Raw genomic sequence first — 22,626 nt, 5'->3', positions numbered from 1 at the left:
TATTGGACGGCACAGTAATGCCTGCACCCGAGCCCGGGCTCATGAAGTTTGCGCTACCGCAGGGCGGGCTCGAGGGTCCCCAGTTCCCTTCCTGGGTAGCTTCGCCCCGGGGGTCCGGCTGTCCGTGCCCTGTGGTCACCTGGCGGCAGGAGCGCCCCTACCCTCTGAGCCGCCTTCTCCTCGGTTTCCTCCTGTACCTAAACGGCTGCCTTTCCGGCCAGCACGGGCGCACCTTTTGTCCTTCCGTCCTGGCCACCCTGGAAGCCAGGCCGCCGCCCTCCGCCTGGACCAGACCCGCAGGGAGCTCGGGACTCGGCTTACAGCGTCTGCTAAGGGTTGTGATTGAGCCCGGAAGGGGTCAGACGGGGTCCTGGGAGAAGAGCATTTGTAAGCCTGGGCTCTGTCTCCACCTGCCAGAAGCCTCTGCACCCCTGCCTTAGTCCAGCTCCTAAACATCTGGCACATGGGGTATCCCAAGCCCTTCAGGTCCTGGGGCCTTTCCTCTTTAGATGCAACAGAGAGCATGCCCCCTCGCTGCTGTCCCAGACGCCACAGATGATTTCCTAAGAGCCCAGGCAGAACAGCCCTGACTTTAGATCAGAGCCAGGAGACAGCGCTGCCCTCGGCCCAGCACCTCTGTGATTCTGGCCATTCCTTTGACGTGAGCTCTGTGCCTATTAAACTAGTCCATTCCTTCGCAGACAAGCTAAAATGGGGGTCACCCAAGAGGTTTGTCCAAAGTCTGTGAAATGTTCTGAATCCTGAATGCAAGAGGCTGCGAGTCTGCGTTGTCTTAAATGTTTTCTTCTAGGCTACGACTCTCAACTGGCACCCCAGACTCAGACTGGAGTCAGGGCAGCACAGGGCTGGGTGGAGAGAGGACAGCTCCTCAGTGCTCAGTCTCAGGGAGGAAAACAGCAGATCTCAAGGCAGAGCAGCATCTACCAGTTGAGACTCCTGTGGAGCTGGGCCTGGGGCGAGGGGCAGCTGGCCTGTGGGGAGGCACTTCATACACCCCTGTCCACAGCTAGACCAGCTGCTCAGCACCTCTCTGTGCAGACACCCGAATACTTGTTGAAAGACATTTTATTATCACTGTTCCATTCTGTCTACTCAGGGCACTGGATGAGATGACGGCTCAGAAGCAGAGAAGCTGGAGACAGGCCCCACCCTTCCTGTGAGGGCCAGAGCACCCCTGCTGACAGCCTGCAGGGGAGGACTCTGGGGAGCACTCACGCTAGTCACAGGCCACAGGCCCTAAGGTGTCCTGGGTGGGAACGGGAGGGCATGAGCTGTGTGGGGCAGAGACCCCACTCCACCTGGCCCTCTCGGGACCCGACGTGCTGGGCTGGGGGCTTCCTCTCAGAGAAAGTCCTTCCCTACCACCCTCCCCGCCGAGGCCCAGCCCTGGGGAGAGGAGCCAGACACCAACTCAAGAAGACAGGGACAAGGATGGGGCCTGGGGGGGGACGAGAAGCCAGCAGGTGAGGACAAAGATGGAAAAGGGCCAGGGTGAAGGGTCACCCTGCCCGTGCAGAGCAGGGACACTACACGCAGAGGGGAGAGAGCGAGGCAGAAGAACGATGCTAGTTAGAGACGGAGGCGGTGGTTTTGGAGAACCGTAGTGTTACTCTGGATGGGGAGCTCCCAGCCGTGGTCAGTCAAACGAGATGAGCTGGGCTTCGCTGCCCTGTGGCGGCGGCCCCTGTGGCGGCGGCTGCTGGGCCACTGGGGGCTGCTGCTGGGGAGGGCCGCTAGAGGGCGCCATCTGTTGGGGGGGACACATGGCCCATCGGTCTGTCCTCCCTCTCCAGGCCCCAGCCACCCCACCCTATACCGGCTCCTCTCCAGAACATGCCACATCCCAGCCTTGCCCTGGTACTCAGGCCCCTCGAGCCCACCCTCCCGACTCCCTGCACTCTTCCTGTCCCCAGCAGAGCCCAGACCCCAGGTGTTCCCGATTCATGTCTGTGGACTGGAGATGATGTGACCTTGGGCTTTTTACTAAATGCGTGGTTTGGCACCTGTAGGTGTTGTGAAGTGTCTATCCTGGTCCTGCCCGCAGAGCAGCCGTCCTGCCCCACACTGGCTGCACTTCCCAGGGCAGCCCCGCTGCTGAGGGGGGTCCACAGCAAAACCTGTCCCCTGTCATGACCCATGGTGTTGGCCCCGGGAGAGGCTCACCTGCGGGTACACGGGCTGCTGCCCCGAGATGTAGGGCTGCTGCGGGGGCGGCAGAGGTGCGTCTTGGCCGGGGAGGGTGGGCATGAGATTCTGTGGAGGATAAAACAACCCCACACTGAGAAAGGAGCTCTGTAACCAGATAAACACCAACCAGCGAGGAGAGGGCAGTGGAGGGGACGTGGGGCGATGAGCAGAGAGTGGAGCCTGCCCAGCACTGCCGCCACCCGATGCCCCCACAACCTCTCACCTGCATGCCGTAAGGCTGGTAGCCCATGGACACTGACTGGCTCCCCATGTAGCCCATGGTGCTGGACTGTGGAGGCTGGGAGATGGCCGGGAGGCTCTGCGGGGCCTGGGAAGCCACGTTCTATGGAGGGGAGGAGGCAATGGAAGAAGGCTGAGCCCAGTTGCCCCAGTGGCCTTGTAGGGGAGGGGGCGGCCTTCCCACCTACCTGATAGCCCTGCGTGGGAGTGGGCTGGTAGGATGAGTAGGCTGGGCTGGTGGTGGGCCCGGTGGGGCCCTGAGGGGCTGCCTGCGTGCCAGCGGCCCCTGCTGTGTACATGTAAGCGCTTACCATGCTGGGATCTGGAGGAAAAGAGGAAAGAGCTCACCACCCCGAAGTGGCGAGGACGGTGGGGGCCCTCTTCTGACCTTTCCTTCTCTTTATGACTTTTGGAACCAAGTTTGTGTTTCACATTCTCACGAAACGAAAGTAAGTGAAATCAACAAAGATAGCAAAGGACCCCCAGAATGTCACACTCTCCGAAGACCAGTGACACCCAAACAGGGGTTGTCTGCAAGATGACGGGCCAGTGCTCTTTGGGAAGTCAGTGTCACAAAATGCCAGGGCAGACCAAGGAACATTCTAGATTAAAGGAGGTGAGAGAAGCAGGACAGCTAAACATGTGACGGGTTTCCTGTTGGCACAAACGGGGTACTGGGACTGTGTGGGAGCTGAGCCGGCTATGGACACAGTCACAACATGGCCTCAGAGCCCTTGTTCCGGCATCTGTACCCAGGCCGTGGGGAGCATCCTGGTTTAGCAAATGCACCGAGGCCTCTAGGAGTGAAAGGCGTCACGCCTGCCGTGCACCCTAAATCGGGTCAGAAGAAAAAGTGTGTGTGGAGAGGGCAAGTGCTAACAAGGAAATGTCTGGGAATCTGAAAAATTCTTTGTACCATTCTGCCAACTGTTTTGTAACTCTGAAATCACACTGAAATAATAAAAGAAGAAAGGGATAGTGGTCCGGGGCTCATCTGGGCTGTCGGCCCTCCGCCCGTCCGCCCCACCCCCACCCCGTTACCTGCTGCGGCCCCAGGCATGCTGGGGTAGGGGCCGCTGGTGGCTGGGGCCGGCTGGCTCATGTACATGGTGTGCATGGGAGAGCCCTCCACTGAGCCCGCTGGGCTGAAGGTCCCCGCAAAGCTTGCTGGGCCAGAGGGCTGGTACAGCACGCCCCCCGCTGCAGGCATGGCCTGGAGCTGGGGATAGAGAGACGGCTTTCAGGGCAGTTCTCAGTTACCAGGGTGCCTGGAGGGAGTGGGACGTGTGGCAGGCACGTGCCTGGGCGTAGGGCAGGGAGAAGGCTGGCATCTGGGCCCGCATCTGGATGGTCTGCTTCTGCTGCTCCAGGCGCATCTGCCGCTCCTTCTCCTGCTCCTGCAGGCGCTGGATGGCCAGCTGCCGCTGCACCTCCAGGTACTCCTGTGGGCCATGAGGCAGCCGTCAGTGCTGGCTTTGCCCCCCACACCCCCAGGGCTGGGCTGCCGCTGCCGCACCTGCTTCTTCTGCCGCATGATCTCCAGCTTCTGGGCCAGCTGGATCTGGCGCTGGCGCTCGGCCTCCTCGGCTGCGCGGCGCAGCTTCTCCCGGTGCTCCTCCCGCAGGGCACTGAGTGCCCCCCGGGCGTCACGGATCTGCGCCAGCTTGTCCTGCAGCCCCTCGTAGTACACTGTGGGGAGAGGGCAGAGCGGGGGCCTTGGCAATGGCTCCCCAGCTGAGCGCTTGTCAACAGGGCACAGCTGGCATAAGGGCTCCAGGGTGGGTGGGCAAGCACGCACGCACGCACACACTTCCTCCAGCTGACTGTCCGGCGCTCAGTGGGACGTTTCCTGCCACTGGGACTATTTCTTGTAGAACCCAAGGTCCCTCAGGGCAGCCCTGCCCACACGACCCCAGGCCTGATGACGCCTGGTGGAGGGCACCCACTGCCCCGAGGGGATGTGGCCGGCCCCTGACGGGAGCCCCCGTGGCCCCGGAGGGACGCCCGGGAGGGTGTGTGCGGCACCTACGCCTGCGCTCATCCAGCTGGTTGAGCAGCTCGAGCAGCTGGGGGTGCATGCCGTTGATGGACTGGAAAAGGGACAGCACGGCTGAGTCGTTGGTGATGCTGCGGCCTCGCACGTGGTTGCTCTTCATGCGGTTGACAAAGGTGGTGACGGCATTCTGCAGGGCTTTCAGAAACTGTGCGTGGCTCTCCTCCGACTCCCCATTCTGGTATTGCTGCCGGGGCACAGGGGGTCTGGCTGAGTGCCTCCTTCGCCCCCAGGTCCCCGAGCAGGGGCAGGGACCCACCATCTGGCCGCTGAGCTCCGAACCTGCTGCACATCTGACTTGGTCCTCCCGGTGGGTCTGCAAGGGGCACCCTCAGCACCCGGTTCACACGTGAGGAAACTAAGGCCCAGGGAGGCTTGGGTTTTACCCAGAGACGCAGTGTGGCCGAGACAAGGCTGTCCTGGCTCTAGCCTCTTATTCCCCTGGGCACCAAAGTGCAGAGCCCCAGAATATTCCAATCCATTCAGGGTAGGCCACGAGTAGCCGAGCTCTGGCCCACAGCCAGCCCAGCGAGGTTCAACGGAGAGCCATGAGCTGCAATGGCCTGCCTCCAGGAGGTCACTGAGGACACAGCTCGGCCCTCCTGACAGATGCCTGGGCAGGGCCTAGCACACTGTGCTCCGGGAGGCCAAGTATGCCCCCAGCCTGAGGAGGGAGCCATGGCTTACCTCACTAAAGGGGCCTCCGGCCGGATTTACAGGTTGAGGGTCTGTCTCTGGGAGGGAAGTCTGGAAGACACCAGAGAGTGACTGGGACTCCGCCCCTGGCCTGTCCTGGCAGCCCCCTCCCAAGGGACCATGGCCAGGAGCCTGAGAGCAGCCCCCTTACCTCCACACTGGCAGGGACTGTGTGTGCCTCCCCAGGCTGGGCGGCGGGCTCTGCCAGAGGCACCGGTGCAGATGGCGTGGGGCTCTTCCGAGCCTCCTCCTGCTTCTTCTCCCAGTAGTTCCGGTTGAGGTACCGGGCGAGCTGCACAGGCAAGAGGGGGTCACTCCCAAGGGCCAGGAGGCAGCAAGGGGAAAGCACCACACACAGGGTGTCCTCACCTCGGGGTCGATGTCTTCAGCCAGAGGCGCCGACGAGTTCTGGGGAGATGTGGGGGGTGTGAGGCGTCATAGGCCGGAGCAGCAGCAACCCTGGCCATCGCTCAGGAGGCCTGGATGACGCAGCCATGACAGTGGACCCTAGAGGCTGGCCAAAGCCTGTCTGAACCCCAAGGGGCTCCAAAACCGTAGAAAGGGCACAGCGTGGTGCCCCACCAGCCCTCCCACGAACCACAGGTACAGGTGGGCAGGTGGCAGGGCTGCTCTCAGCCCCACCCACAGAGCCCTGCAGAGTTTGCAAGTGACTTTCTAAACCTTTTCTCCCACCTGCCACCCACCCCCTTTTTACAAAGAGAACTGAGGCCAAAGAGAGGCTGGGTCCATCCCCAAAAAGCAGACCTGTGACGGCCCCACTGAAGGCCAGAAAAACGCAAAGCCCCTTTGACCCCAGGGGTTCTCACCTCCTCCTGCTCTTGGGGGTGTGAAAGAGACCAGGGTCTCGACAGTGAGACCGCCAGCCTTTACAGTGCCCTCTATCCCACAAGGGTCCCGACCAGGGAGCTGAGACCCGTGGGCGCCAGGCCGCACCCTGCCCCTGCCCATGAGACATGTGCCTCTAGGTTGGGGCACCACCCCCCCGCCTCCCCACCCCACCATGGGAAGGGGGTCCAAGCCAGTGGGGCTGAGCCGGAGGGCGGGCTCACCACGGGCGAAGAGTACAGGCTGCTGGCGGGGGGTGCTGACGAGGCCACAGGTGTGGGCTCCGCCTTGGGGTACGCGGCATAGGCCGACTTCTGTCTCTGCAGGAGAACCAGGAGAAGGGTGTCGCGAGGGTGCCCCCGGACTCCCCTGGCAGCCCCAGACTCAGTGAGGCCACCCCCGGCTCACCATCCTCTCCTTCTCCTCGGCCTCGGACTGCGACAGGGCCAGGGCCAGCTGCAGCTCCTCTTCCTCTTGCAGGGCCGTCTCATCCCTCTTCGGGGGCAGCTGAGGATGGCAGGGCAGGGTGAGCCGGGCCCAGGGCTGAGGCGCCCCCGCAGGCCCGGGCAGTACCTGGGACTGCTGCGACAGGGGGCTGGTCAGGTACTCCGGGGGCAGCTCCGTCGTCGAGGCAGCCTTTCCCTCCGCTTTCCTGGAGGAGACAGGACGCTGTACGTTATCGGGCACTGCACCCCTGGCCCCCCACAAGTTCTCAGGACACAGCCTGGGGCTTCCTTCTGACGTCCCCACAGAAGGAAGACGGGGGTTCCACAGACCACATTCCAGAGAAAAGCTGGACCCTCAAACCAGCTGTCACCTCTGGGCTGTGGAGCCCTGGGTAAGTCACTGGCCTAAGCTACAGCTCCCCCTCCTGCAAATGGGGCTCAAACACCCGCCTGGCTCCGGCTTTCCACAGAAAAGGACCTCCCGGTGGAGCAGCCTGCAGACACCACTTCACCAAGGGATCAGATTCCATCACTGATGCTGGGACAGATGGACAGCACAGGCTCCCAGGCCAGAACCTGTCTCTAACCACGAGGAAACCTTGGACCCAAACCTAGGGATGTGCCACAACAGCCTAGGCCCCTCAGCGACGTCCTCGTCACAAAAAATGAAGCAAATAAAACATGCTGGGTTAGGAAACTGATGTGGTGGCTGGGTCCTGACAGGACAAAACCGCTGCAGGATGTCACTGGGACACGGGAACCCTGGACAGGGACTGGGCAGTAGGTGTCAGAACCACGCTGATGCTAAATGCCCCAACTCGACAGCCGGCAGCAGTCACATGGGGAAAGTTCATCCAGGGAAGCGCACGTAGGAGGTCGAGGCGAGGAGGACAGGGTGCCTGCAGCTCACTCTCAACTGGTTCAGGGCACGTGTGTGTGTCTGGACACGCAGGCAGATGCGGGGAGGGCAGGTGTGATGGAGTCAATGGGGCCGAGGGACCCAGGCTGCGGGAGGAGCAGGGGGCGTGTGGTCTCCAGACTGTTCCTGCATCTCTTCTCTAAGTGTCGCCCCCAAACTAAGACGTTACAAAACGAAACCTGAGCGATTAGCCAGCAGGCCTCAGAGCCGGGGGCCCTGCTGGGCTCTGTCCAAGTCTGCCGCTCCCCCCGCCTCCTCCGCCCGCCCCCGGTTACCAAGGTAGAAGCTGGCTCCGCTCAGTGTCCAAGGGGACTTACTTGTTGAGCTGCTCGTAGCAGGGCTCGCACACACGCACCTCCTTCTCGATGCCAAACTTGGGGATGGTGGAATACTTGGAGGAGCATTTGCCGCAGAAGATCTGGCCGCATGCCCGGCAGTGGTGCTGCGACACGGGACAGGTCAGGGCAGCCTGGCCGGCCACCCCTCACGCCCACCCCCCGCCCAGCACCGCCCACTGCAGGACGCGCCAGACCAGGTCTCCCAGGCCAGGGTGGGCAGAAGGCAAGCCCAGGAGGCCACAAAGGCCCTGGGGGAACAGGGTGCACTTGCAAGCTCTCAACTGTAGCCTCCACTTTGAGGAAAAGAAGTCAAATTACGAAGAAAAATTCACAAAAAACATGCATGAGTTGTCCTGATAAACGAGTTTTGCTGGACGGTGAGTCCGGTGAGTCTGCTCAGATGCCCCAGGCCCCAGCCTTTGCCATGGCCAGCCTGGGCTTCGGTGGGAAGAGGGAGGGTCCAAGCTGCACAGGCCAAGTCAGCTGAGGAGACTTGGCCAAGGGGCTATTGGCCGAGGCAACGCAGACCCAAACCCCCAGCCCCGGGCGTGGGGTATACTCCCGTTCCCAGAGGGGTGCAGCCTTGCCCGAACTTCCCCTGACAGCACTGACCATCAGACACCAACCCTAGGTGACCACACTCCCTACACTGCCAGGTCCCAGCCAAGACAGAAAGGCCCGTGCGTGGGTGCGGTGGCCTTGTGATGACAGCAGGTGGCCTGGGGTCTGCCCCGGCCAGGCGTGGAGCCAGGTCCCTCCCCAAGGCGGGTGCACTCACCTTGCGGGTCATGACCCCGAACTGCACTCGGCACCGGTGGCACTCCTCAGCATCCACCCAGTCGGGGGCCTGGGGACAGGCAGAGTCGGGTCACATAGTCCCTGCCCTCCCTGCCGATCCCCGCTTCCCACAGGTGTGTGCAAGGGACTGGAGCCAACTCACTGCAGGCATGACTCGAGGAAGGATCCCCCTCCAAAACAGTCTTCCTTTCTTTCTAAAGACCTTACAGCAAGACTTCCTTCCCACAGCTTTGGGGATATATAAGTATTTGTCTTCACGGCTGTGGGAACCACAGCCCTAAGGCACCTTGAACTGGGTTCCTGTCTCAACCTGCAGACGCAGCTGCATATTCTACTGAAAAAAGTCAAGCTTTCTCGTTCTTGAGACAGATCAGCAGCTCACTTGCTGCCAACAAGCCCAGATCCCAGGGCTTCCCTTCTGCCTTCTCAAAGCAGCCTAACTCCTAGACCTCCAGCACCCCGTGAACTCACTCTCTCCGCCGCAAACATGGCATCGCTCTCCTTGAACTCCGGGAAGACGTGTCCTGGAGAAAGGAGGCCGCTGTTACCGCCAAGTGCTGCCTAGTGGGCGAGGCCCATAGCCTCACCTGCCCGAACCCATCTGCCCTGAGGCCTCCAGAGCTGCATCCTAGCTCTTGGCATCTGCCTCCCCAAACAGACAGAAGAGCCCAGAGCCCCGGGGCAGCAGGCACGGTGACCCCACACTGGGCAAGGGCGCCTTGGGGCACAGCTCAGCCGGCCCGACCCCCAGCTGGGGTGGCTCCCCACAGGCCGCTCTGTCCTGGGGACCACACACAGAGCCAGGCATTGCTCCCACCTCATCAAGGCCTCATAGACATTCCCCAGTCCATCTGGCTCCTGGTCCCGCACCCCAGCCAGGCATGCTTCCCAGAGCTCTTAAAAGTTGGAGTTCCTAAGCTGTTTTTTGAGACATGGACCCCTTGGGAATCCCATGAAAGCTTTGTTTTTGTTTTTGGCCATGCCGTGTGGCTTATGGGGATCTTAGTTCCCCAACCAGGGGTCCACCCAGGCCCCCAGCAGTGAAAGCCTGGAATCTTAACCACTGAATCGGCAGGGAATTCCCCCCGGTAAAGCTTTGCGCGTTCTCTCTCGTGTATAAGGTCCAGGGATTGGGAGCTTGAGGCCAGCTCACCGACCTCATCACACAGTGTCTGCACGGTCCTGCCCACCCCGCGGCCAGCAGGCGCTGCCCCCGCTCCCACTCCATGCCTCATCTTCAGGGCCAGAGGACCTGCCCTCCCCCGCCGCAGCACAGGTGGGAGAGGCCCCAGCCCAGTCCTCTCATTCCATGCCTGGTGAGAGCACCAGCAAATCCTCCAAACAAGGCCTGAATCCACCGCCCTCCTTGCCAAAGCCCACCACCTCTCCGCTGGCACCGCAACAGCCGGGAGGAACGCGCGGTGGGCCTTAAGAAGCACACCTCAGCTGCCACACCCCCACTTACAACTCTCTAGGAGTTTCCGCTGTGCCCAGAGCACAGTGCTACCCCCACTGCGCACGGGGCGGGCACAGCCACCCTTGGGCCCGCCTTGTGCAGGGCAGCCCCTCACCTCCTGGTGGCATGTCCCAGGCCTGGCGCTGGACCCTGCTGCTCCCCACTACCCTGACTCACCTTCCACCTTCATGATCTGGTACGTGTCCTGAACGACCTTGTATTTGGGCTCGTTCCGGAATGCATGCGCCCAGGCCTGAATCAGGTACAGGATCTTGTTTCGGACGTTTACTTCCACCTGCCTCTGTGGAGAAGGGAGGAAAGAAGATAAGAACCTTGGGAGAGGCAGGTGCCAAAGAGACATCTTGGCACGAAAAAGCAGCTGGCAAGACCCCAACACTCCGAGCAACTGGGGCTGGCAGAGGTGGGGCGGGTCCCCCAAGTGGGGCACCAGGGCCATGTAGTGACCCACTCCCCAGACCCAGGCCTACTTTAGGAAGCCCCGTCCCCAAGGACAAATCCATTGCACCTGTCTGCCCACTCAGGACCTGGACTTATCTTTAACCGCCTAGGTGAAGCTGCGCATCCCTCAGGTGGAGGCTCTCAAACCCCTACTGCCCCGTAACTACCTGCCTCTCCCCACCCCATCACTGTGCCCTACAGGACACTGACTGCCTAGCAAGCTCCTCAGCCTGTAACCCACTCTGTTGCCAGCTAAGGCCAGCCTCTGACAGGCAGAGCCAATCAGGCCTGGGCTGAGGAAGCAGATGCACGGTCGGCTGGCCCCCTTCTTCCAGTCATAGGCAGCGCGGGCAGGTGGGGGAGTGGCTCCAGAAAGTTCCCCACATACAGAGCCACCACCACCACCAAGCTAAAGCACAGACAACCACATTTCTAGAGCTCTCTCAGGAGCCTATCCACACACGATGCTCAGGATGGCGGGTCAAGGAAGCTGCTTCAAGACACCAAGCACAGCTCACGCGCCAGGGCTCCCACTCTCCCCTGTAATCGGGGTCTGGTCAGTGGGCCCCTTTCCGGTAGCCCTGCCCCTGTGAGGACTCAGACCATGTACAGTGTGAACAGGACACGATTGTGCCAGGACAAGGAGGGCGGGTTCTAACTCCTCTGCTGTCACCCAGGCCAGAGCAGGTGCTGGCCAAGTCACCAGTCAGGGCTTTGGAGAAGCCCCGCCGTCAGCTCAGCCCCAGTCGGGCTCCTGGCTGTGAGGCCCACAGGCCCCCAAAGGGCCCAGGCCACAGTGGCGGCGGAGTTGGTGCTGGGGCTTCACTCCCTGGTTGCCACCCAGGGCACCCACACCCTCAGCTCCGTGGGATGCCCCTCACCCACGGGGGGCTGGGGGGCGTGTAAAACCCACTGCCCTGGCGTCCCTGCTCTGCTGTTGCTGTTCCCTAACTCTCCCTCCACAAGCACTCATGTGCCTCCCTGCTCAGAATTCTACCCGAGCCTTTGGGGACCCCAGGCCTCCACTTACAACCTCTGCCCATGGCACACAGCTCCCTCCCCACCTTCTCCACTGCTCAGTGAGCATCCCCTGCCCTTCAAGACTCAGCTCCTGCCCCCCAGGAAGCCTTCCCAACTTTGCAGGAGGAGTGGGGTCTCCTCCACACCCCCAGATGCAGCCCCGCTGACTTCTGGGAAGGCCTGACCTCACAAGGCAGGGACCACGAACGCTCGCCTTCCAGCCCTCCAGCACCTGGCACTGTTCCCACCAGCAAAGCCCCAAGAAGCCCGTGTGGTGGCGCACCCCAGTCTGGGCCTCCCTGCTCCCCACAGAGCGCCCACCTTCAGCAGCTCCTTCAGCTCCTCCATGGTCTGCTTGTTCGCCACCTCATCATGAACCGTCTGGCCACAGTTCTTCACCACGGACTCCATGACCTGCAGGCCCCAAGGTGGGGTAGACTTAAGTCTCTGGTCAGGGCAGGAACTCCCCGTCCTGGACGGGCCCACCTCCCCACAAGAAGGCAGGCCTCAACAGGGCCCTCAGGCCACCCAGCCGGACAAGAAAGCCCGCGTTACAGCCTCTGAGGCAGGAAGCAGCCAGGGGTACACCTGCTTCTTCTAACTCTGTGTTTTATCACCAGGGACAGACACTGGAGTCAACCTCAGGGCCCACACATGTCAGCCTCAGGTGGAACAGCTGAGGCATTGCTCCCAGCCCTGCCCCACGGCCCCAGTGCCTCCACTTCTGGCGGTGTGCCCATCCCTGCTATCCCCACCAGTGCCACCTGGCGTACAGGGTCTGATTACCTCTAGGGCATACAAGGCCACGTGGGGATTCTTGTCATTGACTTTCTTCTTGATGGAGCTCACTGCATATTTTGCTCTGACAGAAAAAGGCATTGATAAAAGCAGAAAAAGAAAAAGAGAAAGAAAACAGCCTCTAAGACTGAGAAAAGCCCACCCACCATCTGGTCCCTGAGACACCCCCCAGGCAAATGTCCAGGTAACTGTGCCCTCCCAAGCTGTACAGAGAAAGTCCTTTAATCGTCCCAAGATCTCAAAAACCCCAGCACACAGACCACACAGTCCTCCACCAGGGCCTCACACGGTTGGCTTCCATCCGGGCAGGATCTTGGAAGATGAGCGGACGCCAAGCAACCCTAGTCCACGGGGTGGCCACCCCATTGCTTTTGAGGGAGCACTTACTGCGTGTCCCCCTGGCGGATCAGGTCACAGATCTGGAGGATGGACTCCCAGTCGGTCTCCAGAAGAAGTTGGCTGGTCGCTTTGTCTAAGACAGAAACTCACCATTACAGGGGCTCATCCTGCTCTGTGATTCCCCAGGTGGCCCCCCACCTCAGCAACAGGCAGGAGGGACTGCCCCCTTCCCATTTTAGACATTTGGACCAAACAGAAAACTACTGAAAATGCTCCTGACACCTGACAATAACCATGAAAGCACTGTCCTTCCTGAAAGACAGACAAACAGGTTGGAAAATAACAATGGAGAACGCTGTTGTGAGCTTTTTACGTGCCAAGTGCTGTTCCAAACATTTTTACGTGAACTCACTCAATTCTCACACAACCTTAAGAGTTAGGTGGTATTTCCACCTTCTCTGAAGACAGAGAAACTGAAACAGAGAGGTGAGGTCACTGCCTGAAGTCACGAAGCTTGCTGGGGCAAAGCCAGAATTCAACACTATACTCAGCTGTTTCTCAACAAAGAGAACTCTGCTGCCTCATCCCTCAGAGTCCCTGGTTTTTCAGAAGCTTAACCTATTTGATTAGGTCTCAGCTGAGGCATGGCTGGAGAGGCATGCAGCAGAGACCCCAGTGCTCTGTTTCACGTGTTTTGTGAGGCGCAGACAGGATCGACCCGCCAAGGATTCTCCAGCTACCACCTCTAGTCTATGTCGCTGTGGCCTCAGACAGACAGATGTGCTGCTCAGGGGTTGCTCTCCAGCCCAGCCAGTACCATCTTCCCTGGAGTTGTACAAATGGTCAACGTGGATCTGGGAGTAACTTCTGGACTAACCACTGAAGGCCTGAACAACCTCATAAGCTGAGCTCCTCGGCCTGTACGTTCAATGAGCAAGAAAGGCGCCTCATCTGAGGTCCCTCGGAAACCATATTCAAGGAACAAGGAGGGCAGGCTCGGCTTGACCATTCCAGTACCCAGAGCACCGATCCCAAACACAGAGCACACACGGTTTCATGGAGTGGTGGGGGCTCGCCCATAAAAATCGATTTTCCTTCCTAAAATCTGTGACCTCCAGGAGGCTCAGAAGGATCAGCTATCCACCCCAGAAAACAGAAGAAACGCCTTCCTAGCCCTGGGCGCTTCCGGGAGCCCAGTGGGGACACAGGGCACAGGTCTGGGTCCCTGGGGAAGCAGCGCTCCAAAGAGCTTGGCAGGACCTACAGAGGACATTGCTGGCTCCACCCTCTGGGACCCATGTATGTGTCAGAACTCCCAAATCCCATGCAACCTAGGTTTCGGTATGGAGAGTCTACTGAGATTTTACTATTTCACTGAGTCACCCGTTTTCGTGACTCAGGACGTGAGGCCTGTTCGGCCAGACGCTGGTGGTCGTTTCCCCAAGGCTCCTGGCCCGTCTCCTACGCGGACCCTCATTTACTCGGCCGGCGCCGGGGCCGCGCCCCGGACCGCCGGCCCTGCGTCGCCTGCGCGCCCGCCCAGGGCCCGGGTGGCACGGCGGTCGCCCCGGAGCGCTGGGGCCCAGGGGCTTTCGCTCCGGGGGCGGGGGCCGCGTTACCTAGGAGACGCTCGAAGGTGCCGCTGCCGCGCCCCATGGCGACCCAGGAACCCGACCTGACGCCGCAGCTCTCCCCGCTGCGAGCCGGCGCGCCCCCGACTTCCGCTTCCGCCTGCCGTCTCGAGTGCGCGCACGCGCACGTCGCTGGCCTGCTCGCGAGCCGCGGGGAGGCGGGCCTTTCCGCTCGCCCCAGACGCTGGGCGCAGATTGGACCGCGCCCACTGAGACGGTAAGCGCTGAGAACCAATGAGCAGCCCGGGGGCAAGGCCTGGCGTCGCCAGGACGCCGAGCCACGGGTGTAGAGTGGAGCGGCGAGCGGGATGTGTCTTCTGCTTGGGGCCACGGGTGTGGGGAAGACGCTGTTGGTGAAACGCTTGCAGACTATCCTTCCGCGCCGGGTCGGGTGGATGGGGCCTGGGGCGCAGGTCTGGGTTCGGGGCCTGGGGGTTCGGGGGCCGCTGGTGGCGAGCGGGGTGGGGGGCGCCCGGGCGGGGGGCGGGGCGCCCGGGGCGGGGTCCGGCCAGCGCTCCCTCCTCGGACCAGCTCGGAGACCTTGACTACCTCGCACAGCTGAGCTCCCGGGATGGGAAGGGCGACCTGGGCGATCTTCCCCCCACGCGGCCCACGGTAGGCGTCCGGCCTCTTGCAGGTTTAGGAGAAGTGGGTCCCCTTGCGGTTAGAAGAGCGCTTTGGGTTCCTTTTTTTTCTTTTTTGTAATATTTATTTATTTGGTTGTGGCAGGCGGGCTCCTTAGTTGCGGCATGCATGTGGGATCTAGTTCCCTGACCAGGGATCGAACCCAGGCCTCCTGCATTGGGAGCCCGGAGTCTTCACCACTGTGCCCCCAGGGAAGTCCCTGGGTTCCTTTAAATGGAAGCTGGGGTCTGGCGGGTCAGTGTGTTCAGTACAGACTTGAGGTGGTGTCGCCGCGGGGAGCCTGGCTCCGCCTGGACAGAGTCCCAGGGGATCCGGAGCCTCCCGCCCCTCACTACTGGTCAGACTGCATTTGCTGCTCGCCGCACAAGGCGAATCCCGCTGGTGGGCGTTGGTGCCCTGGCCACAGCCAGCCTTGAGGGTTCTGGACGCCTGGGAGCATCTTCAGGCCTCCTCCCTTACGGTTCCACCTTAGGGCCTAAACACTTGAGAAGACCTATGCTGGGGATTAGGTTGGAGTGTAAAGGGCTGGGCACGTTGCTATCCAGGAGTTCCGTGTGGGAAAGCGCTTGTGGTGGTCTCTGTGCATCCTGGTTTTTTCCACAGGTGGGTACCAACCTAACGGACATCGTGGCTCAGAGAAGGATCACCATCCGGGAGCTGGGCGGGTGCATGGGCCCCATCTGGTCCAGTTACTATGGAAACTGTCATTCTCTCCTGGTAGGTCCTGTTGTTCTCTCCTGGTAGGTGGTAGTCTTTTGAACTTCCTTTGGGGAAGTATGTCCCTATTCTAGCGTTGTCTAGTCCCCAGTTTCACTTTGTGTGGGATAGAGTTTGGTTTCCTGGGCAACTGTGCGAGTCAGGGAAACAGGGTCCAGACTAGAGTTGCTTCCTTCTGGGACCCCAGCCTGATCCCTAGGGCTCCTGAGCCCAGGCTAACGTGAAAACTCACAGAAGGCTTGCTGAGGGCAGTGTTCCTTTTCTGCAGGTAACTGTGCCATCCACTCACTGCCTTATTGTCCTGGGTGTGTTTTTACATTTTATGTTTGAATTCTATATCCCCTGGTTCGTCCCATCCTGGCAAGGCCTGTGCCCCAAATTCTAGGACCCTTCCTTGGAAAAGTAATGGCCACACAAGTAGAGACTTCCGTGTAGGTGGAAACAAATAAATAACACCGGTCCTTCTTGCACAGCTCCCTCCCCTCTGCTTCTCCCTTTCTGGAAGCCTTTCTTGCTCTTCCTGAGCCAGGCCCGTATATGCGAGGAGAGGAGGTCTGGCAGGGATAGTGTTCCATTGCAGGGGGGTCCTAATTTCCATTTACTTCTTTCCAGTTCATGGTGGACACCTCTAACCCTACCCAGCTCTCTTCATCCTGTGTGCAGCTCCTGGCTCTCCTTTCGGCAGAACAACTTGCAGAAGCATCGGTTCTGATTCTCTTCAATAAAATGTACGTGTCTGTGAGCTGAGAGGAAATGCAGGGGTGCCCCAGGGCGGAGCTCCTGTGGAGTGTAGCCAGGAGGGTGGCTCGTTAGGGAGGGGGTGCAGCGATGGCAGCCCAGTCTTGACAGGTATTGCTTTCACTCCAGTGACCTGCCGTGTTACATGACCATAGAAGAGATAAAGTCGTTAATCAGGCTCCCGGACCTCATTGCTTGTGCCAAGCAGAACATCACCACGGTAGAAATCAGTGCCCGGAAAGGCACTGGCTTGTCAGAAGTGCTGCGCTGGCTCGAGGACACCCACAGAACGAATGGTTGACTGCAGGGCCGAGAAGCGTGGCTGGCCTGCTCTGTGGCAAGAAGGCAGAAGCAAGCATTACTTGGCCTCTGGCCATCTGCTGCTTTTATAAGGGCAGGATAAATCCTAGAAGATGGGGTTCTGTGCTGAGTTGCAGTGATGGGTAAACTGAGGCACCCAGGTTATAGAATTCCTGACATCTGCCCTCTGGCTCCAGAGCTGGGAGAGGAGGACAGGCCTTCCAGGTGGCTTGTGTCCTACACCATCCTGGGATGGTTCCAGGGGATTTGTTCCCCTGCCCACCAGGAGAGCTGCTCTCTCAACTCTGATACAAGCTCCAACCTGTTGAGTTTCTGATACCTTGACTGTACAAGGAAGCTTGTGGGAAAACACCTATTGCTTGGTGCATTTGTGTCCTAGGGCCTCTGTAACAAATCGCCACAAATGGTGGCTTGCAGCAGCATAAACTTACATTCACGGTGCTGGAAGCCAGAAGTGTGGAGGCTCTGAGGGAGAATCCATTCCCTGCTTCTAGTGGCTGCTCGTGCCGCTTGGTGTCGTTGGCTTGTGGCTCGCAGGACTTGAATCTCTGCCTCTGTCTTCACGTGGTCTTCTCTCCTCTTTTTATAAGGAGGATGTAGGGCCCACCCTAAATCCAAGGTGATTTCATCTCAAGATCCACAGTTACATGTGCAAAGATCCTTCTTCCAAAGGTCACCTTTGCATGTTCCGGGGGTTACAACTTGGACGTATCTTTTGGGGCCACTATTAAACCTACTGCAGTCTAGTAAGAAATCCTCTGCTTCTGCGTGTTGTTGTGAGTTTCCTACAACAGCTTCCTCTGTCTCAGCTGGTGGTCTAGCGCATTGGGCCATCGGCCCAGGCCCTCAGCCTCCTCACGGTTTCCAGTTGGTCACTCTGCGGGGGTGAGGGGAGCTCTGTTCTACAGAGGTTTTAAATGGTGCTCCGAGAAAGCTCTGTATGTCCTGCAGGGCAGTGCGGTCTCAAGTCTTCCTTTCCCTGTTGAAGCGATAGGCCTCCCAGTTCAGTGCTGCTGCTCCCTGGGAAGGTTCTCAATTGGCTCTTGGATGTACAGGGCCGGTGCCACCTTCTCAGGCAGACCACGTAGTTGCCAGTGGTCCCCCTCCATGGTGGGTCTGTGGAGATTTCACAGGACCCACAGTGACTGGCTGGCAGATGTCCCCCAATCTCAGGGCACTGAGGAGAGTGTGGCCAGACCTTGAAGTGTCAACCATTCATGGGTCACATGCCTAGTTCATCTTTTGGCTTGATGCAGGTGTGTTTTAACAAAGCATTTTAGCATTTTCCAAATGAGGCTGGTACAGGTGGCACTGTTGAGGCCCTCCGAGGGCTTTTGGAAGGCCGGCATGGCCCCCATTGGTCTCATGGGGACCCAGGGCCCCAGCACCCCTGGGTCTCTCTAGGGCGGGAACAGTTCACACCAGCCTGCCTCGGCCACCCCTGCGGTTGTGTCTTTGCCCCAGCCACTCTGACCCCAGGGCCAGACATCCAGGCCCAGAGGGGACAGGCAGGGCTACATCCGTACTCCAGGAGATTGGCCTGAGGGGTCTGGGCTCCCGTTGCCCTGTGTCCTCGACCCGCTCCTGTTTCCCTAGGTGCTCTGAGAAGCGGCTCTCGGTTGAGTAAATGTCCTCTATGAAGAGATCCTGGAGCTGGGCAGGTGATCCTGAAGAGCCCTGAAAACAGTTTTCCCAAGACCTGCAGGACAGAGCAGCCAGTTTTGGGAGGTGGTGACTGGCTGGACGGCTCAGTCTGAGGCCATGGAACGGTGCTCTGCGGTGCCCATAACACCTGAACACGGGTGCAGCGGTGGTTTGGAGCCCTAGTGGGGACCGCTCTGTGACTGTGACCCTGGAGTGGGTGCTGGCCACCTGGAACCTGTCTTTTCCCTTCTGGGATGAAGCGAGGTTCTGAGCAGAGGCTGTCTGGGACCTGAGAATCTGGTGAGGGGCTAGGCACTCTCCCTGGAGAACATGCCACCTGCACATACTCCCCGTTCGCCCACGTTACAGGGTGAGCTTCTGAACACTGGGGTCCTGCTAGGCCCCCTAACACCACCCCGCAAGGTTGGCTATCAGAGGGGCCCATCCATCCTCAGTGTCCCCGTTCTCAGAATTGCCTACAGAGCTTGGCAACATGGTGGCTGGACGGCCCCAGAGCTGCTGACGTGGCCTGGGTGCTGCTGGGGCCTCGCCACCTGCCTTGGTGGCTCCTGGACTTGGCCATGCTCTGGCTAGCCCCAGCCCTCCTTTCCTTCTGCCACCTCCCACAGGGCCTCCTCTCCTCCCCTTCTGTGCCTTCCAATCCCCACAAGCCCCTGCTCAGTGTTTCCATCAGGTTGTCCCCCACCCCCACTCTGGTCAGCTGCGGGTAGAGAGCTCCAGGTCAGCCAGGGCTTCAGTTTCCACCAGGCCTTGCTTCAAACTGCTAATGTGCCAGAAATGGCACGTAAATTCCACCTTCCATGTCCTCCACTGAGGGTGCTGGGGATTGTGCCAGAGAGCAGGAAAAAAACAAAACGGCTCAGGAAGAGACACAGGTCGGGGGAGAGACGGACCTGGGATTTCCAGGTCCCTGCTACGAGCAAAGGCCACAAATTTCAGGAGAGACAGTTCTGAACGGCCCCATCCAGTGATGGAAATGCCCACTGGCGCTTGGAAAAGCCATTGAGCCTGCATCTCCGGGTTTCTAAGTATGGACTCCAACCATGGAGTGAATGACACCTGGGAATAATGTGCTGCTCAGATCTGCTGGGTTTTATTACCAAGAAAAAAGGGTGTTTCAACTAGGGGAGGAGACTGCCTTCCTCTGTGGCTCCTAAGCTGACATGTAGAACAGGCCACCCTGAATGACAGCCTGATGTGCAAACCAGCAGGCCACCTGTTAGTGCACCTTATAAACTGGTGTGTCTGGTGGAGCGGACACACCTGCCCCTGCTGTTGGGTTCCTCTGCTGTTCTTGGTCTGGACCTAGTGAGTGCCGGGATCTAAAAGAAGGAGCAGCAGAGCTAAGTGGCCCTAAGAGGGAGGAGCTCTGTTCCCACACACACACAGCCCGAAGCTGGGGCAAGTACTCCATCCAGCGGGAGGGAAAGCAGCAGCCGTGATACTTGCCTGCACAGCCCACTATGGACCCTCAAATTCCATGTGGATGCCACAGGGCCCTCTGAACTCAGTACTGACGTCTCAAAAGTGCTGATGAAAAAAAAAAAAAAGGGCTTCCCTGGTGGCGCAGTGGTTGAGAGTCCGCCTGCTGATGCAGGGGACGCAGGTTCGTGTCCCGGTCCGGGAAGATCCCACATGCCGCGGAGCGGCTGGGCCCATGAGCCATGGCTGCTGAGCCTGCACCTCCGGAGCCTGTGCTCTGCAACGGGAGAGGCCACAGTAGTGAGAGGCCCACATACCGCAAAGAAAAAAAAAAAAAAAAGTGCTGATACTGCCACCTGGTGTCTGTGTTCCCAGACTAGCTTCGGGGGTGCAAGAGTCCCCCAGGTATCAGGCAGGAGCAAAGCAAAGACCGCCTCCTGCTGGCCCCAGGCCCAGAGCAGGCCTGGAGCACCAGTGCCATCACGTGCAAGTTTTGTATTTTGTATAAAGTATAAAACAATATGTTTAAGATAATTCACTTGCTCACCTGTTAAAAATGAGTAAAAGAAAATAGTTTTAAAATATCAGTAAAATTAGGGGAATTTCCTGGCGGTCCAGCGGTTAGGACTCTGTGCTTTCACTGCAGAGGGCCCAGGTTCAATCTCTGGTCCGGGAAACTTAAGATCCTACAAGACACGTGGCATGGCCAAAAAAAATACATCAGTAAAATTAGATAATTTAATGAATTGTGAATTTCATTCACAAAGTGATAGCTTTTTAATATTTAGGAGTAAACTGTCAAGAAATGTAAAGGACACATACGAAGGAAACCACAAACTAGCAGCAAGGAACAGAAAAGATTTATATACACAGTGGTTCTTAACTGGGGCAGTTTGGCCAGTCTGTAAGTATTTTGGATGGTACAGCTGCAGGGTAGGGACTGTGCTACAGCATCTATATGTATCTATAAATATAGAGAGAGGGAGAAAGAGCGAATGAAATTTATTTTAAGGAACTACCTCGGGACTTCCCTGGTGGTGCAGTGGTTGGGAATCCGCCTGCCAATGCAGGGGACACAGGTTCGAGCCCTGGTCTAGGAAGATCCCGCATTCCGCAGAGCAACTAAGCCCATGTGCCACAATTACTGAGTCTGTGCTCTAGAGCCTGTGAGCCACAACTATTGAAGCCCACACGCTCTAGAGCCCGTGCTCTGCAACAAGAGAAGCCACCACAATGAGAAGCCCGTGCACTGCAACGAAGAGTAGCCCCTGCTTGAAGCAACTAGAGAAGGGCCGCGCACAGCAATGAAGACCCAATGTAACCAAAAATAAATAAATAAATAATAAGTTGGAAAAAATTTTAAAAATAAGAAAACATTTTAAAAAAGGAACTAGCTCATGTGATTTTGGAACCTGGCAAGTCCAAAATCTGCAGGATGAGCAGCAGGCTGGTGACCTGGGTTGGTGGTATATTTCCAGTCTGAAGGCCATCTAGGGCAGATTCCTTCTTGCTTTGAGGGGGAGGTCAGTCTTTTCTGTTAAGCTCTTCAACTGATTGGATGAAGCCCACCCACCTGTATTATGGAGGGTAATCTGCCCTACTCATAAGGTCTACTGATGTAAATGTTAATCTCATCTAAAAAACACCTTCACAGAAACATCTAGAATAATGTCTGTCCCATAGTGGACATGAAAGTGAGTTCCTTGGTCTGAAGAAGTGATGGTCTGCTGTCCAAACTGGTGCAATATCTTCTGTTGTGATTCTTTCATAGTATTCTGAGCATTTGCATCTACCACCAGGGCAGCAAAGCACAGTCCAGGGTTGGCGCCTCTTCATGTCAGGACCCCCTGTAGCCCCAGGCTCCTGGCATCAGTCTGACTTGCCCCCTATGCTCAGGGCCTGCCCACCAGGGCACCTGCTGTGCAGCCATCTGTGGTCTTGGTGTCTCACATTGGCAGACGGGACCGTTGTTACTGACATTTTGGGCCTCAGAGGGCGCAAGAGGACTACAGGCACCTCAGAGATACTGTGGGTTCCTGTCCAGACCACCGCAATAAAGCGAATATTGTAATAAAGTGAGCCACACAAACATTTTGGTTCCCCAGTGCATACGTTTGAAATATTGTGAAAATTACCAAAATTTGACACAGAGACATGGAAGTGAGCAAGTGCTGTTGGAAAAATGGCAACCATAAACTTGCTTGACACAGGGTTATCACAAACCTTCAATTTGTAAAAAACACATTATCTATGAAGCGTAATAAAACGAGGTCTGCCTGTATGTCTAGATTCAGCCCATCTCTGCGTTGCTGCAGTGCCCCATGTCCACAGATTTCATGGACCCAGGTGGCTATCTCACGGGAGCATGTGGGGATAGTTTGTCAGTTCCAGTCACCTTCCAAACCCGGAAAGGGGTTCTTCTGATGGACACTAATATGTCCTACTCTAATGTGCCCCTCAAATTCCCACAGTGATTTCCACAGGGCTGTGCCCCGAATGGGCATCCTTTAATAAGCCAGGTTTCCACTGCCCTCCTGCCTGACCATATAGCCAGGCCACTGGCCACTACCCATGAGTAATAACTCAAACATATGGGCTTTTACCACTGCTCAGTTCTTCCATCATTGTTAGAAAAACTGCATGTAATTCAGCCCAAACGAGCTGGTCCATTTTTACCTTTTTCAGTTAGTCTCCATTCTCTGGTCTTTATGTAGCAGCTTTCCAAACGAGATGTTGTCCATTCACTTTGGAACTGCCGTCCACAAACCAAACAGCTCTTTGTTGGTCAGTCGAGAGCTGGTGGTAGGGCACTGTCCAAGTGAAGGCAGAATCCAGCACTTCCTCATGCAGTTCCAGAGTCAGTGCTGGGGG

General features: G+C 58.3%; 2 protein-coding genes across 2 annotated transcripts; one reads left to right on the top strand and one right to left on the bottom strand.

The window, feature by feature from the left end:
* Nucleotides 1-1,068: 1,068 nt before the first annotated feature.
* Nucleotides 1,069-14,364, bottom strand: HGS (hepatocyte growth factor-regulated tyrosine kinase substrate). Its single transcript, XM_027081007.1, has 22 exons — nt 14,236-14,364; nt 12,665-12,749; nt 12,266-12,341; nt 11,801-11,893; nt 10,178-10,301; nt 9,016-9,068; nt 8,525-8,593; nt 7,726-7,850; nt 6,617-6,695; nt 6,452-6,550; nt 6,268-6,363; nt 5,567-5,605; nt 5,349-5,489; nt 5,189-5,248; nt 4,478-4,688; nt 3,965-4,137; nt 3,750-3,890; nt 3,490-3,667; nt 2,637-2,770; nt 2,432-2,551; nt 2,185-2,274; nt 1,069-1,768 (listed from the first exon to the last, which is right to left on the bottom strand). The coding sequence occupies exons 1-22, from the start codon at nt 14,270-14,272 to the stop codon at nt 1,658-1,660; spliced, it is 2,334 nt and encodes a 777-aa protein (XP_026936808.1). The 5' UTR covers nt 14,273-14,364; the 3' UTR covers nt 1,069-1,657.
* Nucleotides 14,365-14,532: 168 nt separating this feature from the next.
* Nucleotides 14,533-19,883, top strand: ARL16 (ARF like GTPase 16). The gene is made up of 5 exons (XM_027081027.1): nt 14,533-14,616; nt 14,804-14,862; nt 15,496-15,609; nt 16,222-16,337; nt 16,477-19,883. The coding sequence occupies exons 1-5, from the start codon at nt 14,556-14,558 to the stop codon at nt 16,646-16,648; spliced, it is 522 nt and encodes a 173-aa protein (XP_026936828.1). The 5' UTR covers nt 14,533-14,555; the 3' UTR covers nt 16,649-19,883.
* The last annotated feature ends 2,743 nt before the right edge of the window (nt 19,884-22,626 follow it).

Source organism: Aethalodelphis obliquidens, unplaced genomic scaffold, assembly GCF_003676395.1.
Source record: "Aethalodelphis obliquidens isolate GAN/ISIS:26980383/991018 unplaced genomic scaffold, ASM367639v1 scaffold44, whole genome shotgun sequence".
In the NCBI taxonomy this organism is placed as follows: domain Eukaryota; kingdom Metazoa; phylum Chordata; class Mammalia; order Artiodactyla; family Delphinidae; genus Aethalodelphis; species Aethalodelphis obliquidens.
The sequence above is the reverse complement of the archived record's forward strand: the minus strand, read 5'-3'. Positions and strand labels throughout refer to the sequence as shown.